Source organism: Phaenicophaeus curvirostris, chromosome 4 (assembly GCF_032191515.1).
Source record: "Phaenicophaeus curvirostris isolate KB17595 chromosome 4, BPBGC_Pcur_1.0, whole genome shotgun sequence".
NCBI classification, from domain to species: Eukaryota; Metazoa; Chordata; class Aves; order Cuculiformes; family Cuculidae; genus Phaenicophaeus; species Phaenicophaeus curvirostris.
In genome coordinates, this window is record NC_091395.1 from 18,525,211 (window position 1) to 18,551,484 (window position 26,274).

General features: G+C 41.3%; 1 protein-coding gene across 4 annotated transcripts; it reads left to right on the forward strand.

Annotated features, from left to right (window-relative positions):
• The first annotated feature begins 432 nt into the window (after positions 1-432).
• On the forward strand, positions 433-25,530 carry PKD2 (polycystin 2, transient receptor potential cation channel). Of its 4 annotated transcripts, none has more exons than XM_069855406.1 (15): positions 433-718; positions 6,060-6,173; positions 9,016-9,149; positions 9,502-9,752; positions 10,435-10,659; positions 11,206-11,434; positions 13,225-13,395; positions 14,403-14,584; positions 15,671-15,791; positions 18,224-18,322; positions 20,426-20,547; positions 21,439-21,556; positions 21,794-21,957; positions 22,731-22,878; positions 23,859-25,530. In XM_069855406.1, the coding sequence occupies exons 1-15, from the start codon at positions 433-435 to the stop codon at positions 24,090-24,092; spliced, it is 2,598 nt and encodes an 865-aa protein (XP_069711507.1). In that variant the 3' UTR covers positions 24,093-25,530. The 4 variants fall into 4 exon arrangements, with proteins under 4 accessions (XP_069711507.1, XP_069711508.1, XP_069711509.1 ...); XM_069855407.1 differs by having other exon boundaries at positions 21,797-21,957; XM_069855408.1 differs by lacking the exon at positions 23,859-25,530 and having other exon boundaries at positions 22,675-22,872.
• Positions 25,531-26,274: the final 744 nt, after the last annotated feature.

The window sequence follows — 26,274 nt, forward strand, 5'->3', positions numbered from 1 at the left end:
AGGGAGGGAAGGAAGGAGGGAGGGAAGGAAGGAGGGAGGGAAGGAAGGAGGGAGGGAAGGAAGGAGGGAGGAAGGGGGGAAGGAAGGAGAGAGGGAGGGAGAGAGGCAGGGAGGGAGGAAGGAGGGAGGGAAGGGCGAGGGAGAAAACGAGGGAGGGGCGGAGGGAGAAAAGGGGGAGGGAGAGAAGGAGGGAGGAGGGGGAGGGAGGGAGAGAGAGGGAGAGAGAAGGAGAGGGGAGGGAGAGAGAAGGAGAGGGGAGGGAGAGAGAAGGAGAGGGGAGGGAGGGAGAGAAGGAGAGGGGAGGGAGGGAGAGAAGGAGAGGGGAGGGAGGGAGAGAGAGAGAGAAGGAGGAAAGAAGAAAAGGAAAGAAGGAAGACAAGGCGGGAGGGAAGGAGGAACGGAAGGAGGGAAGGCGGAAGGGCAGGCGGTGCGATGGCGGCGCGCGGGGCCCGCGGCCGGGAGCAGCTGGAGCTGGGTCGGCTGGGCGAGGGGTCCTGCCCGCCGTCCCCGCCGCCCTCCGCCTGCTCGCGGCAGGCCTGGAGCCGGGACAACCCGGGCTTCGAGCCCGAGGAGGAGGCGGCGGCGGCGATGGACGCGGAGTGGGGCGGCGGCGCGGGGCGGCCGCGGCGGGGACGCGGCGGGGAGGGGGCGCCGGGGCCGCCCGAGGGCTCCGCGCCCCGCGCCGCCTGGGGGGAGCGCCTGGCGCGGCGGCTGCGAGGTGAGGGGCTCCCAACACCCTGCCCCTCCATCCCCCTCTGCCCCTCGCCCCGTCTTCTGCCCCTGCCCCCCCCCCCCCCCGCCCCGTTCCCTTCCCCCCTTCCCTGCTGCTGCGCCTCGGCTGCCGTAGCCTCCAGGCTTTCGTAGCAGAATTGTTTATGTTATTGTTTGTAGTCCCTTTTGCCGCTCCTCCCACCTACCCACCCCTCCTTTCCTTCCTCCGGGGCACAGGGCTCTGCCCCCCGCCTGCTTTCAGCGCAAGAGGGGGCGTTTGGACCCTTGTGGCCCAGCACCGGGTCTTTGGAGAACTTGAGCAGAGCGCTTGCCTTTCCCTCTTTTCCAGCATCCCGTGAAAGAGGCTGTGGGGGTGCTTTGGTGCTTCGAGTGGGATTGTGTTTGTTTCGTTTTGCTTTTTCGTTTTTGTTCTCCCTCGGAGCTGCTGCTGTCGCTGAACACAGGCGGCTAGTGCCCAGGGACATGGTTTGACACCTCAGAGGAGCGTTCAGGGCTTGCAGTATTAATTCCGTGCTGAGCTGGCCCTGTACACGGATGATTTGCCACAACAGGGAGAACGGTGGCTGGGGAGTTCTTTGGATTCGAGGTTGTGGAGCACATGTGAAAACCCCCTCTTCATTTTCAGAAAAGCTTGAAATATCAGCATCAAATTGCGGGGATTTTAAACATAGGATTTGTTTGCCAGGCAACATCTGTATAGTTGTAAAGCTGCAGGAAACATAAACTGTATTTAGCAAATAAGCTTTCGTCTTCTGATCCATGATTTTTCTGAAATTATAGAAGTACCATTACTGGCACAGCATCAGCAGAGATGTCAAAACAAAGTCTGTTTAAGCAGGGACTTGTAAATTAGCCTATTGGATGTCCTGTATGTCTTCACTTTGGTTTTCATGTGCATTCAGAGATTATTTTCTGTAGTGATTTCTCTGACTTCACCTGTCTTGCACCAAAATAAATCACTTTTGATTGTTGCAGTGTTTTGCTTGGATGCAAGTCAGGCCTGCAGAGGTCTTGGAAGAGAGCATGTTGTCTTTACAGCAGATTTTATTGGGAGGATGTTCAGTGATCTATGTCACTTCATAACAAGAGAACAGAATGGCCAGGAAAAAGAAATCTGTGATAATTATGTGTTATGCACGAACATTGCTGTGTTTGGAGTCTTCAGAGGTGTGTTTAGTTCAGTTTGTCACTGAGACACCTAGCTGCCGAGGGAAGGAGCTGTTTCACACAGAGAAAGTGGAGTCCTTCTATAAAAATTTGTATCTAGACTGTTAAGGTGCTCCTTTTGTACTGGTTGTTCCTGGGTATCCTTTTAACTGTGGTGAGAAGTAGTGGTGTTGCAACATGAAATGCATGCAAGCGTGACTTTGTGATAACTGCAACCTGGCATAAGGCTGCTGTTTCATCTCAGTTGTAATTTCTGCAGTAATACTTAAAACCAGCTGGTTTTGGTGCTGGTTTCTGAGTCATTTTGAACCTGAATGCAGAGTTTAGTAACATAATTTACTAAGGTCAGGGTAGGGTGTCTGCAGATAGCAAGGAAGTCCATCAGGCAGATACTGCCTCCCTCTGCCCCCAGGGGACTATGCTAATGAAGGCTGGGTAAAATTCTTTATTGAATCAGTAGTTCATCTGCATCTACAGCTTAGGGTTGGTTTGGGGCAGAATAAGATTGCTTATTTTTAGTATGCTTTTTTTCTATTTTTGTAAGCTTATTCGTTTATTTTCACCTTTGTCAGCTGAGCCAAAAGGAATTTGGCTTTTGGTGAAGCTACGTGCTGTGCTGAGCTGATTGAGTGCAGGTGAGCCTTCAGTGGCATCAGCATCAGGCCGACGTTGCAAGAGGGGATGTTCTGGCCCTGCTTTGATAGGCAGATATCTTGCCTGTCCTGCTGCCTAAAAGCAATGTATCTTGGGCTAGAAGAAACAGCTTGAGAGGTGATGTGTGTACGTAGCTTGCATTTTTAATTTCTCCTTTCAGGCTGAATGGTGAGGACGACCTTTCACATGATAACATTATGCATCCTTTCAACTGCTGTGATTCTGTTTTCACTATTGTGTGTGAGCTTATTGCAGTTGCACGTTCCTGCAGTGCAAGAAAACAAAGAGAATATTTTTAATAATGGCTGTGGACCAAGCTGCCTCATGCTGTTCAAGGCAGCAGTGAACACTGGTAGTATTCTGATTTTAGCTGTAAAATGAAAAGACTTTTTTTCATGTTCTAGAACTGTTTGGAGTGGATTTATCCATGTGGTTATTATCCACAGTTTCTGTTGATTTCTGACCTGCGTATGCTTTGTGTTTATAGGCAAGTGTAGCTAAAGTTGCTGTAGTAGATCCGTTTCTGGCTCTTTCCTGAGAATATTGCCATTTATTCATGGGCATACCAAACAGCTAGATGTGACTTCCGTGCTGTGGAGGTACTGCAGGGTGCGATTGCTGCCGGCTACATAGCGAAAGGGTTTCGTGAAAGGTTTTCTTGGTTATTGTTAAATAGAAGTGTCATATATAATTTCCAGTCACTCATTGTTACTTTCATGACATTTTTATTGAATAGAACTAGTGCATGCTCCAGTTGTATCTAACTAAGGAAAGTGGACTAAGGATTGTGGGGCTGTGTTTTATCCTTGTTTTGGGATGAAGCATCTGCCTGAGCGTCACTTTCCTTCCTGCAGCCCCTCTCTTCCTCTAGCATGTGAATTTCTTTGTAGGCAGATTAGCTAGTGCTATGTACCTTGGCTTGAGGGCTTTCAGAACTTAAGTCTGTTATGTAAATCTGAATTACTTTATCTGCATTCTATACCTTATAAACTTGGATTTATAATTACGTAGGTGTATGTGTGTAAGTATGTATGTATACATTTTATATATACTGCGTGTATGTGTATAGAATATCTTATATCTGTGAAAGGTTTTAATTTCCTGTGTTTGCTGACAAACTAGATTTTTTTTACTCTAAGTTTAAATTTCATCTAAGCTTTATTTGCATTTGATCATTATTTTTTGACATCTCTTCTGAGTTTGTATACTATTTAGGTGATTCGTTTGGGCTGCATGAGAGAAGTGTTAGTTGCAGATTTGTTGATAAATGCAAGAGACAGATTTTGTCAAATAGTTCATTAATAGCAAATTTATATAAAGAATTAACTGAAAATGATTAATTGAGGGTAGAAAGGTGCTTGCCACAGATGCCAACTTAAATCTAGCACTGCTTACTGCCACTATTTTTGATGCATCTAAACCAATATTCTAATATGGCAAAAAGGGGATTGATGTATGCATCTTCTGAAAACATGGCAGCTGATGAGTGCTTCAAGCTAGCTGATGGGCAAATCCAGAGTTCATTTAACACAAAGATCATTGTATCATCTCTGGTACTGGGTTTCTGGTGTGATGTTTTTGCCTTTTTTTTCCTTCACATGTAACTTTCTGCTTATTACTCACTCCTAACAATATTCTAATATGACAGAATTTGAGCTTGCAACATTTTCTGCTTGCCACGCTTTTTATTAGTGAGTAATATGCTGAGTGCTGGAACTTGGCTCTCCCACTCAGCTGACTGCCTGTTCCAGCTGTTTCTTCCTCTATTCTGTAATATTTTCCTACCTTTATTATGAGTGTTTCTAGTGCAATGTATTGTTGAATTAGAGAGTGAATTTGTTGAGTTCTTTAGTACTAGTGGCTCTATAAATGGTCTTGTTTCTGTGTTTCTGTCTTCAGGAATGACCTAATGGTGAGGATTTGGCATTCTGCATAGTAAAGCTGCAGTCTTTATCTGTAAATTTTCAGACTTAGCCTTAAAGAACAGCTTTGAACTAGCTTTCTTGTTTTGGAGGCTGACACTAGTGAAGGTTATAATTAACTAATTAAGGACTTAACAGAGATAAATACTTAGACTATTAATGCTTGTTGTGCCTGCTAGAGAAGTTTCCTAGTTGACTTTGTGGTTAGGTCACAACTTAAAAATGTGGTGGCTGGAAGGCTTGTAAAAACATCTGACACATGGTGTTTGGTTTTTTTTCTGAATAAAGGTCATATTTGCAGGTAGAGGGAAGAGCTTCCTTATTCCTAGCTCTTTGTTAGCAAATGAAGTTCTGCAGCAGGCGGATTAGCCTTTTGTCTGTCGTAGTCTTGCAGCAGTGTTTGCAAAGCAACAATTCTCACTTCATTGTCATTTTATAGCTTATTTTGTCTATCCTTTGTTGATGTTCCATTTGACTTAAAATTCCTGTGGTATGTTTGATGGATCCAAGATTTTTTTCCTAGGGAGCTGGAAGTTACTTCATTTCCATCTGCTAGGAGCATAAAGGGCATTTTGGAAGGTTGGTTGTTTAAAATACCTGAAAAGGATGGAAGTTTGGCACTGTTCTGTAGGAGTGAATCTTTATTTTTATATGCTTTCTCTCCCACTGTAAACTAAAGTCGAATCACCTTGGTTTATTTGGGCTTAAATGAAGACAAGTGCCTTGAAGGTAGCAGTTCTGGAGTAAGCATCAGCAGCTGTTCCCAGATTTCTTCCCATTCTGTGTTAGGCACATGAAATAAGTATGGTGGCTACTTCATGAGGTTTTTTTGTTTGCAGATGGTTGTTTATTTTAGTGACTGTACTTAAAAGATCCTTTTGCTTTTCTGGTACCGTTTTGAAAGGGATCACCAAAGTTCAATAACTTCTCTTACGCTGTCTTCTTGAGAATGTCAAGTATATTATTGTGAGGCCAGTGAATGGCAGAAATAGTTCCGCTAATGCAGTTGCCCAGTTTGACAGCTAGATGCTACTAGTGTTTCAGTGGTATCTCTTTGTTGTGCAAGGAAAGAAATCACGTAGAAATACTCGCCAAGATCCCTGCTGTGTCTTGCCTTTTTGAGAGAGGAAGGTTACAACTTGTTTTCTTTATAATTTTTTTTTGACTGACATATCCTCCTTTCAGGTTGAAAGTTAGTTGAGATTTCAAGTAAAGATTTGGTACTGAACGTGCATTTTCATTTGTCAAACAATGCTTTTCATATTCAAAAAAAATCTAAAATGCTGCACTACGTTTCTTGAAGGGCTGCTGTCTGTGAGTGTCAGATTCTGTTACAGTTCTGCAGAGCGGTTGTTACTAAATTACTGTGGTAACTTGTTAATAGCTAATAATACCTTGTCCCTTGTTCAGCCAAAGGGCAACCCAAAGAAATTGTCCTTTCTTGAACTTAGATTGGTTTAAAATACATAGAACGTGCAGCAGACATGACATGGATTAAACTTTCAAAACCACTTCACTAGTTGGATCACTTGTTATCTAGCGTCAGACATCTGTGTTTATCAGTTATATATGTTTTCCTTTAAGGTCTGTGGGGAACAAGGCTCATGGAAGAAAGCAACACCAGCAGAGAGCGATACCTGAAAAGTGTTTTACGGGAGTTGGTTACATACATGATTTTCCTTGTGGTCTTATGTGTCCGTAAGTATCATTCAGCCTCAGTGCACCAGTTCTGTACTACCTGCTTGCTGTCTGTGGTTCCAGAATGAAGGTTGTTTCAGTGATGTGGGAGAGCTAATGGGCAGGTGTGGAGGCAAATATTTGGAATGAAAAATTCCTTGGGTCTGCACTTGGATTGATGCTTGGGATTGAAAATACTGAAACTTTCTGTGCCTTAACAGGTTTTGAATCTTTAAGCAGGATGATAATACACTTGTTCTTTCTAGGGAGCCTTTTATATGTAGTACACATTGCAGTGTAATGCTCTGCTATGCATTTTGAAATCAATAAACAGACCTGTTAACTGTGCAAAGTAGGAGTTAGTCATCTAGGACAAAAAATTAAATTACTGAATTCAAATTTATCACCAAGCTTATGCACAGATCATTCTAAGAATAAAAGTTATTGATGCTAAAAAGGCAGAGATAATGCTAGCTACTTAGAAATACCTGATAGACTGTGTTTACACAATGCTGGATGTTTTCAGTCCATCTGCAGCATATGGTATATACACACACACATTCAAGTATATGTGGGTCACTGATGGAGACTTCCATGATTTAAGTGTGATGCTTATTTTGTTGTCTCTGATATTGTATTAAGTACCTTAACACTGTAGAACACAGAACAGAGTAACGTTCAACCTACCTTTTTTTTTTTTCCTTTCTTTTTTTAATTTGGTTTTTAAGTAGGTGATTGCTTTTGAGGTAGGTGCTCTAGAATCAACACTGAAGGTAACATTAGCAGATTATACTAAATACAGACATAGTGTAGAAGTGAGGAGCTTGATGCATCTCCAGTCTTTCACACATGTTCCTGGATCCAGGTGGAGTTTAAGGAGCCTGAACTGAGTTAGCTGTTCTTTATTCAGGGTGAAAAACCTTAATGGTGCTGGAGCACAGACAGTACAGGGTGTTTATCAGAGGCCTCACACGGCACCGTGAGCAGTTGTGGCTATTATAACATAATGGTTCTGAAAGTGGTTGTCTCTTCTGGTGTTTGGAACTTGAAGCCCTTATACAACTCTATTTCAAGATTTCTGGATTTTTTTTTTTAATTTTAATAGTAAAACAAAGATATATTTGTATATTTGCACAAAAATTAGCAAGACAATGCAAAATAAGACTTACCGAGGAGTTGTGAAATAGATGTTTTGTTTTGTTACTAGGAGGAATAACAACAAAATCTGTGTGCATAAAGTTAGTGTATCTGTGGAAAGCCAGTATATTTCAAGCCTCTATTTTTTAATGTGGGCAGTTCTGTTCTAAATGCCTGAAATGTAAGTGTCACTTAAATTGTCATGTTTGATCACTTGTAGTTGGACAAGGTGATGGTTTTGGTTTTTGTGAGGTATAATCTTGGAGTGGAAAAAAAATATGCAAAACTATGTGGTAGACTGGTTCCAAGAGCAAATCTGCCTTGCTTGTCCAGAGTAGAGTTACTGAAAAACTCCCAAGACCCCAAACTTTAGGCCATTGACACAACTATTTGGTGTTGTACTGCAAGCATGGTTATATACCAAGTATAATGGTTCTTTCCTTACCTGCGTCATTTAAGAATACTTAGTGCAAGTTTATGGACAAAATCGTGCAAGACTGCTTGTGGCTGGTATGCTGTAGCACCAAGAGAGGTGTATCAGGGAGAGACCTGAATTAAAATAAAGTAAAATTGGTTTCAGTGGGAAAAGTTTGACTACAGGCTGTTCACAATTTCTTTTGCTATAGAAAAAGATTTTTGGGAACAGAATAAAGGAAAAGTATAGAGTGTTAAATATGTACAGATATTGCGAACTCATTAATATCTTTTAAATTACTGTCCTAAGCAATAACTGTGGGACAAACTGTTCTGTGGTTTGACATGCCTGAGGATGGAGTTTACCAGTGCAGGCTGAATGCTACTGGCATTTCTTGTACTCTGGTATTTTTGAGAGTACAGATTTAGAGAGAATCCAGGTACTGTATAATCATAGGATGCATTCCATGTGCCACTTCACAACTGCGTTAAAAGTAGTTGTTGTTCTCCCATTGCTGAAGAAAAGGTATTTTGTTCCCTGTGATAAAACAGTTCTGTAAAATTGTGAAAACTGGTGGAGATTCTTCAGTGTAGACTTAATCTTTTAAGATTGTCTGAGTTTTAGCCATAAAATGGTTTTAAGTATCTATAGGCAGTATCAGTGCCGAAGACTGTGCTGTCAAACCATCTTGGCTTTGTATGTCATTTTATAATTTATGCTCTGTGGTCCTTAGCCAAATACTTGGCCCAGTATGAAGAAAACTAGTAACACCAGTCATTTGTTTTCACGGAAGGGGGATTCTCTTAGGAGCACTGCAGATCTTGGATGGAGTTCCTTTGTCTAACTGTAAGTGAGGATGTCATTTGCAGTGCCCTGTGGTATCCTGATTAGCCATCATTGTCTGCTCAAGCAGGGCATAATTATTCTGGGGTCTTGTGGCATCTTTGCCAGCTCTCTGTGGATGCCTTGGATAGCACAAATCACCTCTCTTCAGGCTGTCTTTATTTTTCTTGAAGTTAGCTTTTGTAGAAGTACTAGTAATAGAATGAGGCATGGAAAGGACAACTGAGTATTTTAAACTGTTTGATCCGTTCATTCTCTGCTGCTGTTTGTATTTTGGTCACAGTTGACAGACAAATGCGGCTTGGTGTTGGTTTTCTTTTGTTCTGAAGCTTAAGCTTCCCAGCACAAAATCTGTACAAATACAGCCTTGTGTATTCAATATACAAGAAAGCAGTTTCTCTGGTTTTTTTTTTTTCAATTCTCTCCCCATCCCCCTTTACCTCTCAATCCTTACCAAATCTTTTGCAGTGACTTATGGGACAGTGAGTTCCAATATGTACTATTACACAAGAGTTATGTCTCAGCTCTTCCTGGAAACACCTTTATCAAAAATGGAGAAAACTGATTTCAAAACTTTGTCCACAATGGATGACTTCTGGAAGGTAATCTAAACATAGTTTTTTATTTCTCTCTTGCTGTGATTTGTGTGTCCTGTCACGGCCTGTATTAACCTGCAGACTCTTCTTTCTTGTGATGGGGGTTGTGTGCAAAGATCTTTTTGTGCACAGTGTCAAAGCTATGGAACAAAGTGAATGTGAACATTTAGAACCTAGGTAGTGCTAGTGGGGCAGGATAGGGGAAGGTTGGGTTGTGTCTTTGGAGGACAGGTAGCAGTAAGGCCCTTGCCTTAATGTTCGAAAAATCATCAACTACAGTTCTAACGTGTCCACAGAATAAAGAGTTATAAAAGTAGTGCTGGCAACATGTAAACTAAAATTTTCTCTTCCTCCTCAGTTCGCAGAGGGCCCTTTGCTGGATGGTCTTTACTGGGATATATGGTACAACAACAGAACCATGGCAGAAAACAAAAGCTTCATTTATTATGAGAACCTGCTCCTAGGGGTGCCACGCATTCGGCAGCTGAAAGTAAGAAATGGTTCATGCTCAATACCTGAAGATTTAAAGGATGAAATCAAAGACTGCTATGATGTCTACTCTGTAGCTAATGAAGATACTGCTCCTTTTGGGCTTCGAAATGGAACAGCGTACGTAGTACTTGATTTATGCCAAATTACGCAACAAGTTGCTTGGCAGAGGCAACTCTGCGTTTGCTGTGTGTTCTGTCTAAAGCTGGGTAAATCCAGAGAAGCTGCCAGTTCTGCTCATGGAGAAACCTTACTGAACTTGGAGAGGACTGCGCTCTTGCTCCACTTGAGTTTAGGTGCTGTCATTGTGCCATTGGTAGTTGTTACGTGTGAGGGACGTCTTGTGGTCCGAGTGCAGCACTGCAGCTCATGAGTACTGGCGGTATAATTCCAGAGTGTATTACTGCAGTGGGTTTCACTGAGTTGCCTTCCCTGGCTAAAAGACGGGAATAGCACTGCCTCTCTTGGAAGACAGTGTGTGCGATGAACTGTGAAGGGTTTTGAAGGTAGAATGTAACTATGTAAACGCCAATTTTCTTTGTTTCCCTGAGAACAAATTCTACGTGAGTGGATTGATGCATCCTCTTTTCACAATTAAAATACTTGTGAGCCGTGTTTCTATCTTAATTTTGCTGTGTTAGTCAAAGGAACTTTGTAAGCTCTTTCTTCAAGGTACAAGCTTCAAAAATTCCTAAAGCTCTATGAGTGGGGACTTTTTGGTTAGGTTTTTTTGGTGTCTTATTTTGTTAATTTTAAGTTGAAAGCGGAAAGACTAATGTGCTCTGTTTCCCATCTGAGCTAGTTGGACGTACACCAGTGAGAAGGATTTGAATGGGAGCAGCCACTGGGGCTCGATTGCCACATACAGTGGAGCTGGTTATTACCAAGACCTCTCAAGGACCAGAGAAATGACAGCTGTGCAGATTGCTGGCCTTAAGAATAACCTGTGGCTGGACAGAGGGACCAGAGCAGCTTTCATTGATTTCTCGGTATACAATGCAAACATCAACCTGTTCTGCGTTGTCAGGTATAAACAGAACCATGATAGTGTTCAAATTGCACAGTGTACGTTGTAGACCTCAGGTTTTCTTGTGATTGCTTTCTTTTGAGGACACAGGTAAACACATATTTTGTATCAAGGAGGGCAGACAACCGAAGTGGCATGTCTCCCTCTCCCTCTCAAAGGAGTGTGAGACTGCATGTGGTGGGTGCACTGCATCATCTGAACTGCATTACCTGAACATTCCTGATCCTGCAGCAGTTTGGGTGCGGTTTGCAGGTGGATGTATAGCGTCAGTCTTTAGTTTAGACAACCTGAAACTAAGGCAGCTGAAGACAGATCTTTCTGTCTCTGTTTTCTTACTGTTTCTCAAATGCTTTGGGTTTTAGTCAAATTTGAGTGTGCTCCGGTTTACACCTTCTATTCTACGTAGGGTCCTCTCTGAGCCGTATGTGGGCTTTGCCTGTTTCTGTAATATAAATAATTGTGTAAATAAAGCCATGTGTCTTTTAGTAGTGCTTTTTATTGACACAGTGTAAATTAATTTTTTTTCTTTGCCTCTTTTAAATGCAGGTTGTTAGTGGAGTTTCCGGCAACTGGAGGCCTTGTTACCTCTTGGCAGTTTCAGCCCGTGAGGCTGATTCACTACATCTCCACTTATGATTTTTTCTTGGCAGCCTGTGAAATGGTATTTTGTCTTTTTGTTCTTTATTACACGGTGGAAGAGATCTTAGAAATTCACATTCATAGACTGCACTACTTCAGAAGTCTCTGGAATTGCCTTGATATCCTTATCATTGTGGTAGGTAATCTTTATGATAAAGATAAAATTGCTTTCCAAAATGCGTTTTGTGAAAGATGTTAATCATCATTCATGCTGGTAAGGCCTTCATTAGTAATAGCAGTTGCAGACTATAGGGCTGTTCAGTCGGCCTATGACAATTCTAGTCTGTGTTGTAATGTCAGTGATTTTTGGAAACTTGCTTGGTCTGTCTTGGGTGGTTTTAACCGTTGTGTCCTGGTGAAAGGTTTAGAATACTTGTCTGGTATGCTTTTTCAGTTTTTATCTATAAAGGCAGAACCATTACAAGAGGTAATAAATTCCCCCTCATTTGTCTTCCATGTATCTGATACAGACTATTGCAGTGGCTTTCCAGTAAGCAAATAATTTGCTTTAAAATAGTGATTTGCATTGAAGGAATGGGACTGGGGTTGGAATATGTTTGCAACGAACCACAAAGAGATTTAATGGGGTATTGAAATACTTAGCTGCTCATACCAAGTTTAAAGAAGTATCTCTAAACTGTGGAGTACTAGCAGCTGTCAGGGCTGCTTTCTTGGTCAAGTGAACAGTGTTGCACATAGTTAATTTCAGTGTAGCAGAAAATCTGAGATTTGAATTTAAAGCTACATAGTAAATTCCCTCTGGACTTATATTGAGCTGTGCTTACCAAAAGTAAACAAAGCCAGTGGTGCTGAAACAGTTCCAGTCCCATGCTACTTTTGTATCTTCAGGCTTCGATGAATCGAAGGTTCAAGTTAGTATCTGTAACCTGGAAAAGTCATACTTGCCTCACAGTGCTTTGTAACTGAAGGACCATTTTACAAACACCATGTTTATGTGAACTGTGTGCTGTTTGTGATACTTCACAGAGGAGGGAAATAAGATGCTGTTCTGTTAGTCAAGTGTAGTTTAGTGTTTGGTAGGAACGGTTGGACTCGGTGATCCGGTGGGTCTCTTCCAACCTGGTTATTCTGTGATTCTGTGTATTCAAGCATGAGTATAAAATGCAATTCACACGAGGGTCAAATTTGATGTTTATACCTTGTCTGAGGAACATTTACATTTTATATAATGTACTTTATAACTTTCTGTATGTGGTGAAGTGATCACTACACTAATAAAAAGCGTGTTTGCAGAGGCCCAGGCAAGAACCTTACCTATATGATAAACCAGCAGCTTCTGTGCTGTACTCTAGGCAATACTGGTCAGTCTGTACTCTGGAGAAACTCTAGTACCTTATTGACTACTGCCATCTTTCTGCTATTCTCTCTTTTTCACTTTTGTCTTTCTGAGTTGTCACTTTCTTTCCTTCTGTTTCCTTCTCTGTGACAGCTTCGTTATTTGAGCCCACTAGGCTTCATTGTCATCTTGTTCTTCAGCTGTGGCAAGGAGAAGATTTCTAAATCCTCGTGCTCCCAGGCTATTTGCCTGTAGTCTTGCCTGTCCAGAAATTCTGATTTGGATCCTGTCTCAAACAGCAGCCACTGGACTGTTAAAACTTCCCCTGAGTGAAAGGTGGTGAAACAGGAACCAAAGTGCCAAAGTGATCAGTGATGGCTAACCCTGAAGGACTGTGAGAAGCTTGCATCTGTGATTTATTCTAGATTCTGTACAGTCCCTAGCTGTTACTTTTGGAAGTTTAGCTCTGTAGCCAGGACACCTTGAAAATATTTTTGCTTTTACTTGAAACTCATGTTATGGTAGCGCTATAGATAACATGAAGTTCCTCATGTCTTTATATGACTGAAACAAGTTGTTTTAAAACCCTTGTCACCTTTCATGTATTTGTATGTTTCTTTTGTACTCAGCTCTCTGTGGCAGCTATAGGGATTAGTATCTATAGAACATCAACTGTTGATATGCTCCTGAAGAAGCTGCTGGAAAATCAGGACTCGTTCCCCAATTTTGAACCTTTGGCATATTGGCAAATGCAATTCAACAACATTGCTGCAGTCACTGTGTTTTTTGTCTGGATTAAGGTAACTCCAAGACACACATAATTTTCCTAACATTAGAACATAAGCAGTATCTGAATGTTGCATGATATATTTACTTGAGGTTTAGTTGTGTTTCTCCTAAAATTGATCGTGCTAGAAAGTCAGAGCACAGGGGTAATTTGTTGCTGATTAAAAGCTAGGTTATAGTTTGGTCATAGGTTTAGTCAGCCCTTACAATTGCGAATTACTAGAAGGATTGGTAAAGCTAGTTCAATTCATTTGAAAACTAGATACGTTGCTTTAGTTAAATTTAGTTTCTCTGTTTTGCTGTGTCCTTTCTAGTGATACTTCTTTTTATATCAGTACTTGTTTTCCTGGCCTCTGTAAAGAGTTGCACAGAAACATTTAGTTAATAAATTCTCTAATGGGAGAAAAAATACAGTATGTGAATTTCTACTATGATACTCCAAACCGGTACTTAGGTTATCAAGCAAGTTAGCTAATCTTTCGTTGTTTTACAAGACAAAGTTGCATCTAATTTTTGCATCATGGCTTAGGAAATAAAGTGGCTCATTATAAGATCTAATGGTAAACTGCAGAGTAACAAAATAATGCAGGTTGGAGGGTACCTTGAGAATTCTCTGTTCTGGCCACCTGCTTGAGGTGAGATGAGCTGTGAGATCGTCTTTTTTTCCCATTTTACTACTTAATAGCTAACATCTTCATTGAAAATAAATATAAATAAATAAGATTTTGGAAGTATTTTGGTAACACTGCTGTGAGACCAGGGTGCCAAATAGAGGAGTGAAAAGCCAACCAACCAAACAAAACCCCATACCCAACCCAAAAGTTAGTGTTCTCACAGGCTTTTCTTTAGATTTCAAAGCTCAGTGTTTTTAAGAAGTGATGTTATTTCTAGGTGTAAATTAACTAACTTTGTCTTCTGTCAAATTCGTTAAAGCATTTCATGTGTGAAAAGGTGGACAGCAGTTGTGTTAAGAAATTGTGGTGTTCCTTGTCTTTACAGTTGTTTTTTTCTCGTTTAACAGCTTTTCAAATTTGTTAACTTCAACAGAACGATGAGTCAATTATCCACTACCATGTCTCGCTGTGTGAAAGATGTCATTGGCTTCGCTATTATGTGTTTTATTATTTTCTTAGCGTATGCTCAGTTGGCTTATCTTGTCTTTGGCACTCAAATTGATGACTTCAGCACTTTCCAGGGCTGCATGTAAGTACAAAAATAAAAACTGCGAAGAATTTCTTAGTAAATTGGTAAATGGATTTGCCTCACTAGAGGCAACCAAACAAATCTTATGACATTCATCTAAACAGATAAGCTGCAGACATAGCACTGTTGATGTAGCTCAGTAGCAAATGAGTTTTAAAATAGCATTTTTAGTTTAAAAAGTGTCTTTACTCTGAGGTTAAAAATGGAAAAAGTAACTACAGTTAGATCAATGAGCAAAAAATGGCAATTTTGGTTGGTGAAAGTGACATGGTTTTTGTAACAGTTGACCAGGCACATTCCTAGACAAAGGAAGAACTTTTTCTTCAGAGGTGAACGATTCTGTGCTTACTTATGTTTGTAATGCTTACTGAAACATTGTATGCATAATAGTGCCCTGTTCCTGACAGTATGTGTGGTTGGTTGATTCACAAATGGGGTCTGTCTTAGACAGCCAACTAGTAAATTTGTAAGTAATTGCTGGAATTTAGGAGAGGACATAGATACTAAGTCTAACGTTGTTAGTCAGTTTTTCCTTTATTGATTTGGTACAACATAACACAATTCTAACTGAAGTAGTTAGGAGTTTGTTCAGTTACTGAATTTCCCCTGCGCCCTTACACTAAGGCAGAGTTGTTTCTTGTAGAGAAGCAGAGGAACTTGAAATGCTGATGGTGCTGTGCAATGCCAATCCTCTCCAGCTTTGGCGCTGGAACAGGCTGCCCAGGGAGATGGCTGGGGCTGTGTGTGAGAGGCAGAAGGTATAGGAGAGGGCAGGAGTCAGTCTTAAAGCTTCGCAATGGTAATTATTGGTTTTCTCTGCTTCCTGTTGCCCCTATTGTCAGTTGTGACCAAAAGCCAGAAGTAAAGACCCTAGTTCTGTTCCATGAGTGGCATCTACAGGTTTGGTTATGCCAAGAGGTGGGCTTGAGGAATTGACAACTGCAGTGCCTAATAAAGTGTTATAGTAGTGCAGTCCTCTCTGCTGCCTGTCAGTCACGCCGTTAGTGTGAAGTAGGTCGAGAATTTTTGCACAGCTCCAAAAGTGGTTTTTTTTTTTCAACTTCTGGATGTGTTTTGTTTTTTAAGATTTACTCAGTTCCGCATCATTTTGGGAGACTTCAACTTCACAGAGGTTGAAGAAGCTAATCGAATTTTGGGACCAATTTATTTCACTACATTTGTGTTCTTTATGTTCTTCATTCTTTTGGTATGTACGCCTTTGTTTATGTGGGGTGGGTAGGTGGCACTTTTTTTTTTTCTTTTAAGTAAATTGCCATTTTTGCATCTCTTGTTCTTTGATTACTACTGCAGCTTGGGGCATTTTTTTGATAATGGTGAGTGTGCAGTCCACATAGGGCCCTGACTGCTTCCTGGCCAGTGACTTCATTCCTTGTTTTTTATTTGATTTAAAATAGATTTACATTGTATGATTATTCTCTTTCCACATTGTGGTTTTAAAAAATGGTTTATTATGATTATTGTTGTAAACAAATATTTATTTCTACAGTCTGAATTATGCTTGACTGGCATACACAGCAAGCCTGTGCCTTTTGGTGAAAAGTAGCTGTAATGTTCTATACAGACTCTTAGTTTATAAAGTGCTCTCATGAGTGGTAGGCTACTTCTGCCACAGCCTACTTCATTTATGAAGCACGCACCTTGTCTGCTAGAAAAGCCTAATTCATTAGCAGTGCCGCAGCTTTCAGACATGCATGTTTGCCTGCAAAGGCCTCTCTCTACCCTCTCTGCCTTCTGCAGGGCAGAGGTGGGCCTGTATTTCTCTGCTTCCCAGTGCAGATTACCTGTATACTTACTTTCTGACAAGCAATATTATAAGAAGCTCAACTTATTTGAGAGACAGTATGTAGGCATGATTGTCTGCCAGATAAATTCAGTGAGTATATTGTGAGTGAGTACTCATTTGTATTCTCTCTGTAAATACTGGTGTTCAAATCGTATTACAGACTTGCTCATAATTTATAAACAAAAAGTAGAAAGGGGAGACCTCTCTCTCAGAAACCCAGGAAACCAAGTAAATTCTTTTTTTTTTGTGTCTATATAAGGAAAGAGCCCCAGTGTCTTCTGTTTGGATGTAGTCTTCAGTTAGTTTGGTACTGGTATTAGTATATAGTAAACTTGTTTCTGATGATTTCACTAGACAGAAACTGTTACACAAGCAAGAATTTCTCAAACTGTTTCCAAAACTGTGTGTCTTTTGTGGATCTGATAAGGTGGCAAGCATTAAAGCAGAATTTTATTAACCTTAAAGCGATACAGTGGTCCTGTAGCATTGTGACTTTTAGAGTTTTTAATGACCCTGGTGCTTAATGTGGCTTTCTATTATTCTTAGAGATAAGGAGAAATGACACTTAAATATTATTTGTGTGAGGTGACAGAAGACTTCATATTGACTATTCACTAGTAAGGAAGCAGAGAATCTTATGTACTCAGTGGGATGGACCAGTAGTCAATTGGAAAATGTGCTTCTTCGGACAGTGTGACACACATGAAACGAATTTGGTATTTCCTTTGAAGCACCTCATAAAATCCAGGGGAGCAGAGGCTAGTGTCCAGCAAGGGAAAGAAACATGTTTTTCTTTAGGAGTAGCAGAGAAACACTGAAGTATGAAGACACAGCAAGTTATTCAAAACACTCATCATAATTTGTGCTTATTAATATCTGTACATCTTGTGATTTGGCTGGAGTGAAATGTTGCTGTAAGTTCCTTGAGACTAATCTGAGACCTGGAAACTACATTAAGAATGATGGGCAAAAAGCACCAACTCTTAATGTTGGGTGGCTGAAAGCAAAATAGACAATAGCCAAGTTATCTGTTATTTCTCTGGTTTTGGGCAAGAATACGTATAGATACAACACTGGAAGACTGTTCTCCTAAAGCATTTTTTTTTAAGACCGGGAGGAAATAGGGGTTAACACTGCCTTTGCATGAGAGTGGCGTGCCAGTAAGTTGAGTAATTCTTTCTGGGTTTGAACTTCCAGTTTGCAATTCAGTCATGTTTACTTCATGCTCCGAAGGACCCTTTCAGTAATCGCAGCACGGCCCAAGTAAATCACAGATTTGGCACAGGATTAATGAGAACATTTTTTTCTCGTTTGTTTGGACAAGTGACTGAACTCTTTTCAGAGTTAGTGGCATACATGCCAAGTGTCTGATTTTAAGCTTTTTTTTATCTTTAGTCTGAAATACAACTAAGGCTGTAACTAGGTAAGAACCCTATGTTAGTGGTGGTTGTTAAAGGATGACTAGTTAACTTGAGTCCTCAGGCAGTTTTGTTGCCAGCAGTGTTGCCTAGATTAATTCACGGTTGTTACCTGAATAAGTTTGACCTTGTGGGTAAACATGGCTTATTGCCACCTCTGTGTGTATGCATGAACTCTCTCTGGAAAGTAATTCTCCAGTTATTAACACCACCAGTAATCTTGTTTAAAAGTTGTTCTACTGCAGTGCATCATATTTCAATATCTCAAACTCTTGATGTTAGTGCTTTTTAAACAACTCACAATATTATCCTGACTCCTTTTAAAAAAATTATGTAGAGATGATGAAGGTTGTGGGAGAAGTAGGTCTTGGACTTTTGAAATTTTTAAGTGGGCTTTTTCATTTCTCTCATGAACAGAACATGTTTCTGGCCATTATCAGTGATACATACTCTGAAGTCAAATCAGATATGGCACAACAGAAGGTGGAAATGGAACTGTCTGACCTTATCAGGAAGGTAAAAGTGATATTTTGTTTGCCTGCCATCTCATTCCTCACATCTGAAATTACTTCATAAAATACTATGCAAATCGTATAAATCAGGTGTTGGCAGTTGATGAGAATACAGATATCTTAGGTAAAATAAATTAATCTGAGCTGAGTGTAAATTAAATGAATGAAAACTTTCTGTCACAACATGTTTTAGTCATCTGAGACTTTGCATCTAATGATCACCCTGCTGAATGTCACATAGTATTTGTCTGTGCAAGTCAGAAGAGGCCAGCTCCCTCCTCTCTACAACCTCCTTTCAGGTAGTTGTACAGAGCAAAAAAGTCTCCCCTCAGCCTCCTCTTCTCCAGGCTAAACAACCCCAGCTCTCTCAGCCACTCCTCGTAAGACTTGTTCTCCAGCACCTGGGTCCACGAGGTGCTCAGGGACATGGTTTAATGGCAGATAGGAATGGTTGGACTTGATGGTCTAAGAGGTCTTATCCAACCTAGTGATCCTATGTAGAGAAACATTGAACTGATGCAAATAACTGCTGTATGGTTTCTTCGTAGAACTGACGATTGCCTTGTTTCAGGCAATAAAATGAGGTGAGTCTGGAATAACATGTTGGAAACTCCCAGGGGTGGCTGCCAGTAAGACTGTTGAACAGAGTTAAGAACTTGATCTGAATCACAGTTTAGGAAAAACATGTGCAGTGCTGTACTGTGGCCAGAAATGTCTAAATGCATTTTAGTAACCTGTTTCCAAGTTTTAAACACTGAGTTACTGGTCATGCCGCATGTGCTTTTTGACATTTCTGGCTACAATACAGCACTACATCCACATATCAGACCACATGCACATATCATTCACTTTGTTTATCCTTTTATTGTTGTTGTAGCAATTGTTTTTCTTCTCCTTTGCTGTCCTGTTAAACTGTTTTTATCCCAACCCTTGAGTTTTACCTTCTTTGTTTCCAGTCCTCCTCCCTGTCTGACCAGGATGGGATGAGTGAGCAAATGGCTGTGTGGGTCTTTGTTGCTGGCAAGGACTAAACCATGTGTCACAATCCGGACCCACGAGCCACACGCTCGTGTCCGGCCCTGATGGGGGGGATTTGATTCGTTTGTGTGGTGATCCAGAGGCCAATAAGGTCACTCCCAGGGTGAATATCAAAAGCAGTATTTATTTCTGGCTCTGGCAAGCATAAACGCACCAAGATACTGGGGCGCACAACAAAGACACGGGGAGGTGCAACCACCCAAAGTTACAGAAATGAATCCCCAAAAACAACCCAGGTCCCTCGGATCCGATCCTACACGCACACCATAAGGTGATGGATGGGAGGCAGAGAGAAAGAGAGAGAGAGAGAAGGAAAGAAATCACCACATCGAAGGCAGCAGATGATCTCGGGAACACGTGGTCCAGGCCGCGTGGTCCAGGCTGGTCTGATCGAAGTGTCTGAGTGAGAGCGAGCATGGAGGTGAGAGCGAGACTGCCCCCACCCCCCGTTTCCTTGAGGGTCCTTTGTAAGGCCAGCCCGACCCCCATCAGCCCGTGTCTTTTTGGTGCCCCAGAAGCGAGCAAGTGGGGGGTAGTGGGGGCAGCAGCAATGGCTCCATCCCCTCCCTCCATCGTAGCAGCTCTGGGGCCCGAGTTCACCCCAGCGAGGGAGAGCGGGGCCTGCTCCTGCACTGCCCGCACTTGAACCTCAGCACTACAGACAAGCTGGTGCCACAAGTGGGTAGTCCTCAGACAAAATGTTTAAGGGAAAGACATAAACATAGTCTGACTTTACACCGTGACAACCTGGTTTGTCAGCATTATTTAAAACTGTCACTTAACAGTCAAATATGTCTCACTGGGACAAAATACTCTGTTCCTGTTGACCTGTAGTGCAAATTGAATGTTGAAAGCCTTACCTCTTAACTGCAAAGGTTACAAATGTATTTTGTCTATTTAAATGCTGAAATAAAAGATGGATAAACTGAGGGAGAAGATAGATTCTTGTAGGGCTTTTGGAACACAATGATTGTGTACACTAACTGATTTTCTAATGAACAACATTATTAGAAATCAGTTGCTGACATTTCGTGGCAAGTAAAACACAAAATTTCACTCTTTCCAACAGGGCTACAACAAAGCCATGATCAAACTTAAATTGAAGAAAACTACTGTTGATGACATTTCAGAAAGTCTGAGACAAAGTGGTGGAAAACTAAATTTTGATGAACTCCGACAAGATCTAAAAGGGTAAGGTAGCTGTTACTTCTTACCTTGAATAGTATCACCAGAGTTACATCATGTTAAATCTTTGATGCAAGTTTCTCTCATTGCTGTGATGTGGCAAGAGTATGCTAATGTGAATAAAGACAACTCAACAGAGTGTTTTCCTTTTAGTTAGCAGGTAACTAAGCATGTGCTTGTGCTTTTCCTGTGTTTCATGGGGGAATTATGTAAAGTAACAGAAATGTACAGACAAACAATCTTTTCGTGTAGACTCACAGGCATTGCTCAAAGGGAAATTTGAATTGTGGCATGAGGCTGAGAAGAAGAGAGAAGAGAATGGTCAGTTTGAGATGGAAAAGAAGTCTTATCTGAGGAGGTGTGCTGAGCTCTGGCTCCTGAACTCTGCACTGTGGCTGATGTTGATGCAGTGGGACAGCTTCCCATACCAGAGGAAGGATTTGGCACTCTGGGGTCCAACCTCTTTGAGTTGCTGTGTCGTGAGGGAGAAAACATCTAAGGAAGCAGAAATCACAGAATCATAGAATAACCAGGTTAGAAGAGACCCACCGCATCATCGAGTCCTCCAGGGAAACAGTAGTATTTTTATCAGAGCCACTGTAGGAGTTTGTGAACAGGCAGGAGTCCAAGGAAAAGGGAACAAGTCGAAGAGGTATAAAAGGAATGGCTGTGAAGTAGCAGGGTGCAATCTGGGAAAGATTTTTGGTATTGATTAATGAAGGGTAAGACCTGAGCTTTTTGTTACTATCAGTGCTGTGAATTTATATGCAGCACTGTGTTCAGCCATGTCTTTGGCTTGAGGATGAGAGTTTGTATTGAAGTATTTTTCTAATGTTTGAAGTTCCTTCAGCATCTCAAAACCAGAAAGTAATGGAACTGGTTTTACTACCTTTTCAGGAAGGGACACACAGATGCAGAGATTGAAGCAATATTTACCAAATATGACCAGGATGGAGACCAGGAATTGACAGAGCATGAACATCAGCAGATGAGAGATGACCTGGAGAAAGAGAGGGTGAGCTCAATGTTAGGAATAGTGCGTCACCAGCACAAACTTTTGGTTTACTGCTCCAAAAGAATCCTCTTATTTCCCTTTATATTTACTGTCATCCCTGACTGTCTGAGCAGAACTGTAGAAAGCCAAGGGGGAGCTGGTGGAAGGCAGGAAGTGTTTGGCTTTGGCCCCCCCATTCCCCATGTACAGGTGTAAGTCTCTGCATCTTCTCTGTCTGTGGCTTGTGTTTTCACAAAGGAGGATCTGGACCTGGACAGGAGCTCACTGCCACGCCCTCTAAGTAGCCGCAGCTTCCCCCGGAGCTTGGATGACTCTGAGGAGGATGAGGATGAAGACAGTGGACATAGTTCCAGGAGGAGGGGCAGCAGCTCTAGTGGGGTTTCCTATGAAGAATTCCAAGTGTGAGTTTTTATCCTTTTGAGGGGGATGAGTCTGCACAGGGGCATTTTTGTTTTCCTTATGGGTTTTTTCTTTCAGTAGTCTCTCCTATAACTCTGAATATTAATCAAATTATTAATAAAAGTCAATGTTATATTTCGAAGGTGCTTAAGTCACTCTTTTTAGAAGCTTCCAGGCAATACCTGAATTGGAAGTCCTTTAGAGATGCTCATGGGAGTCAGTGAGAAAAAAATAAACCAAACCAAACCTAAAAAACAACCCAAATCCCCCTGTCCTTAAAACCTGGTCATTGAAAAGACAGAGAAAATGGTCACGCTACAATAATACTAGAAGTCTTTTCTGTTTTTTCTAGCTGTGAAACCTTGAGGAGGTTGTAGGTTTAGTAAGGACTTTCGATGTTGATTTTAATAGGATTAGGTAACTTGTGTTTATGTATTTTGTCTAAAATGACAGATCTCCGTATTAATTAATAATAGCAGTGCTAGCTGAATGACTGATTTGAGTAATTAGGAATAACAAATTTTGATGACTATGCCCTAAGAGTAGGGAAAAGGAAGTGTAATGTGTACTTTTTTTCCTATCTGCTTTACCCCTGTGTTACTTTCTTGCTCTTGTGTACCTCCTCCCTTCCTGACAGTAGGACTCTGTGGAAAGTCAGATGCATGCATGAATTAAATATCGTCTCATCCTTCTCCGCTCTCTGTGCATTGACATACTAGAACAATACTGACTTGGAAATGTCAGAATTGCTGAAGTTCACACTTGTTGCCCTCAGACTCATGAGGCGGGTTGATCGCATGGAGCATTCTATTGGCAGTATCGTCTCCAAGATAGATGCTGTTATTGTGAAGCTCGAAGCGATGGAGAGAGCCAAACTGAAAAGGAGAGATGTGTTGGGAAGGCTGTTGGATGGAGTCACAGAGGTAAGAAACCCCTACTCTCTCCTGTCTGGTCACAACCTGCGTGGCATACTTACTGTTAGCGCAACTTCTTCCCACTGCTGGACTTGGGAGGGTTGAGGGAATGGTGGTAGAAAATGGGGTTGGTGCTTTGGCAGTGACCATGTGATTTCAGTTTTGTGTTACTGGAGGGACATGATGCAGGTTTCTGAAATGGCATCCCGTCTTATATGAGGCCTGTGTCACACTGTGGCAACAGAGCACCATTTAAACCCTTGAACTGGACAGCAATAGTATTTGGTAGTTGCTGATGCAGTTCTTCCATCCTTTGGTATCGGCTTGCTTTAATACAAACCCTTTTATGGACTTGTCTGTTAGAGTCTGGAGGATCCAACCCAGTAGGCCTGTGCATTCTGCTCTGCTTCTCTGATGTAGCTTATGGGATTATGTATGGCAGGTGGAAGCAGGTCACTTCTATCACCAGGGTTATCTAGCTTCTGCTATCTCCTCTCCCACCTTCTCTTTATTGAGGGCCCTTTGGGAGTGGCCAATGGGACAAATGCATTATCTGTGTGGATGTTAAAACCTGTGAGCTTCCTTGATGAGTCAAGAACAGCCGGAACAGGACTGTTAAAGGCTGGGTGAAATGGGCTGTCTTGATGGGCTGCCTAGGTCAGACTTGCAGCTGCCTTGTCACAGATACAGCATTCCTGACTGTTGCTGTTGCTCCAGACAATAATTCTGCTTGATTCTTGAGCTGGGGCTTCCTTATGTGTGTTCTTATCAGTGTATTTTACATTTCTGGAGGTGAATTTATGTATTGGAAACTAATACAAATAGTGCTGGATTACTAGAAAGAAAACAATTTCCTGCAGTAGCTGTGTTTCTCCACTAGCCTGTGGAAATATTTGAGTGGTATAAGTATATCCTAAGCTTGTGTAGGGCTATGCTTTGGCTGCAGGTTGGAAGCTACGCTTCCAGCTTGTGTTTTTTAATCTGTTTAGGATGAAAGACTGGGTCGTGACAACGAAATCCACAGGGAACAAATGGAGCGGCTTGTGCGGGAAGAGTTGGAGCGGTGGGAATCAGATGATACGGCATCCCAAATGAGCCATCGGCTGGGAACTCCACTTGGACTGAATGGCCAGCCTCGTTCACGGAACTCTCGGCCATCTTCCTCCCAGTCAGATGGTATTGATGGGGGAGGAGGAAATGGAGGGAGTAACATCCACATGTAGAATTAACTCTGTAGGTGATTCTAAATGTTTCAGGTCAGTATTAAGCCAGGAAATGCACTAGTCCACTGTTTAACAGCATAAGGCGATCATCCTGATCGGAAGAACAAGTTTCACTGATGGGTAAAAGTAATCGTTTTATTCATCAGGCATTTTCAGGCCTATGTAAGCCACGTTCCAGTTACCAACAGCAAGACTTGGAAATGAAAATGCAGGAGACAGAACGGAAACGAAGTGTTACAAAATCTACTTGGACAGAATTTTGTTTCCGCACATGTACTATGGGTAACACTTTGATGAGGGCAGCAAGCTTCAGACAAAATAACATGCTGTGTGTAGAACACTCAAATGAAGTTTTCTGCTTTCTGTTGGAAAGTACGATTTGTAAATGCTTTAAAAGCCATTTTTAAAAGAAGATGGCATCAGTTTATTCTTATTCTTTAAAACAGCTGACACTTTTCAAAGAGATAAATTAGCACTTTTTTTCTTTATTGCTTTGAGTTTCAGCCTATTTTTCTACATTACTCTTGGTGTACTAACATTTGAATTAATTAAAAGTGTTATTTTTTCCCAGCATTTAAGAAGTACTATGTTTCTTTAAACAGAAGAAAGTGCAGTTAGTTTGTACAAGTGTAAATCACATTATTCCGCAATAGCAACTGTATGCGTGACATGTTTTTTGTTTTCATTGGCATTTCAAAAGTAATATTTGAGAACTGCCTCTACCCACTCAGCTAACATGATAATTTTCAGCTTTGTTAGACACTGCTTTTTTTTTTTTAATGCTGTGTCTTCGTCATCCATGTGTTCTCGAGATAAACATTCTACAGGTCTTTAGGGAAACACAGTTACTTTGCAGAAAATATATTACTTAAATGCACACAAAATTGAAAAAAACACTAACTCTAACTAGGCCTGGGATGTGACAAGGAAGGGGACAGAGAAGTTGCTGACAGCTGGGAAAATCCAGTCTCGTGCTCTGTCAAGTTCTAATGGTGTCTTGAAAATGTAGCTTGTATTACATGTAACAGTTTTTATTATAATCACTATTTTTTGGTATTTTAATTTCCTCTGCTTTCCATGTCATAGAAGCTTGTTTTTGAAAGGAGGTGCAATGCTAAAATTACATTAGTTTCCTATAGGAAATATTGAGGCATAGCTTTTGCAGGTTTGCCTAGCAACAAGCTTCCATATGCGGCCTGCTGGTTTAGGGGGGGTAGTTTTCAATTGTGCTTTTTGTTCCTGAAGATGGCAGCTGTCCTGTATTTAAAGATTTAAAGCTGATGGTGTAAACGAAAAATTGAAACCTACATAATAAAACACCTTAGCTGTTAGTAGGATATATAGAGGAAAAAAATGCCTGTTTAACAAAGTATAAATAGTATGTTTGCTACGTTGGTGCTTTTTGCTTCAAAAAGCAGTTTTTGCCAGACAGTAGCACCTCATTCTTGTGGTAGTACAGCTTAGGCAAAGCTACATCTTGCCTACGTTCTTAAAATTTTATTGCCTGGATGTACAAGGACTCGAAATGCCTTCCTTCTAACTGGAAAACCTGCTAAAACTAGATCGACTTCATGCCTTTTCCTAATTTTAAGTTTATTAGAAACCATATGCACGGAAACTTAATGTTAGGTGGAGCAGGAGAAAATTCAGTGTGGAGACTGGGATTTCTTAGTTGCTTTGACTCGAGAATGGAACAGCAAGGGAAAATGGGTTGTGAGTCTTGTGGGTTATTTTGCCATATACTGGGAAGAAACTCATACCCTTTCACAAGAGACCCTGTCAGCTTCCCAAAATAACACACAGCAGGATGATTAGGGCATTTGTGTGAAATCAGAGACAGTTCTTTCTTGCCTTTATTGGAAGGTTTTTTGGTCTTGTAAACCTCCCTGAGGAAAGCTTTTCTGTGTTAAACTGGCATTTCTGACTTAAAAAAACCCAACACATCCAACCAACTGACCCCCCAAAACCTACTGTCTCTGTACATGGCCACCTGATGTGCAAGGAAAATAGAAAATGCAGTACAAAGCTGTTGAAATATACATTGCTTTGCCTTTATATTCATATCTGAAATGTGTGCTGTGTTGGTACGTGACATGATTTATATATTTGAGGCTTGATAACTGCACATGTGTAACGTGGGATTGATGTTGGACTTCTAGGGTTAAGTTACCTAAATGCTAAC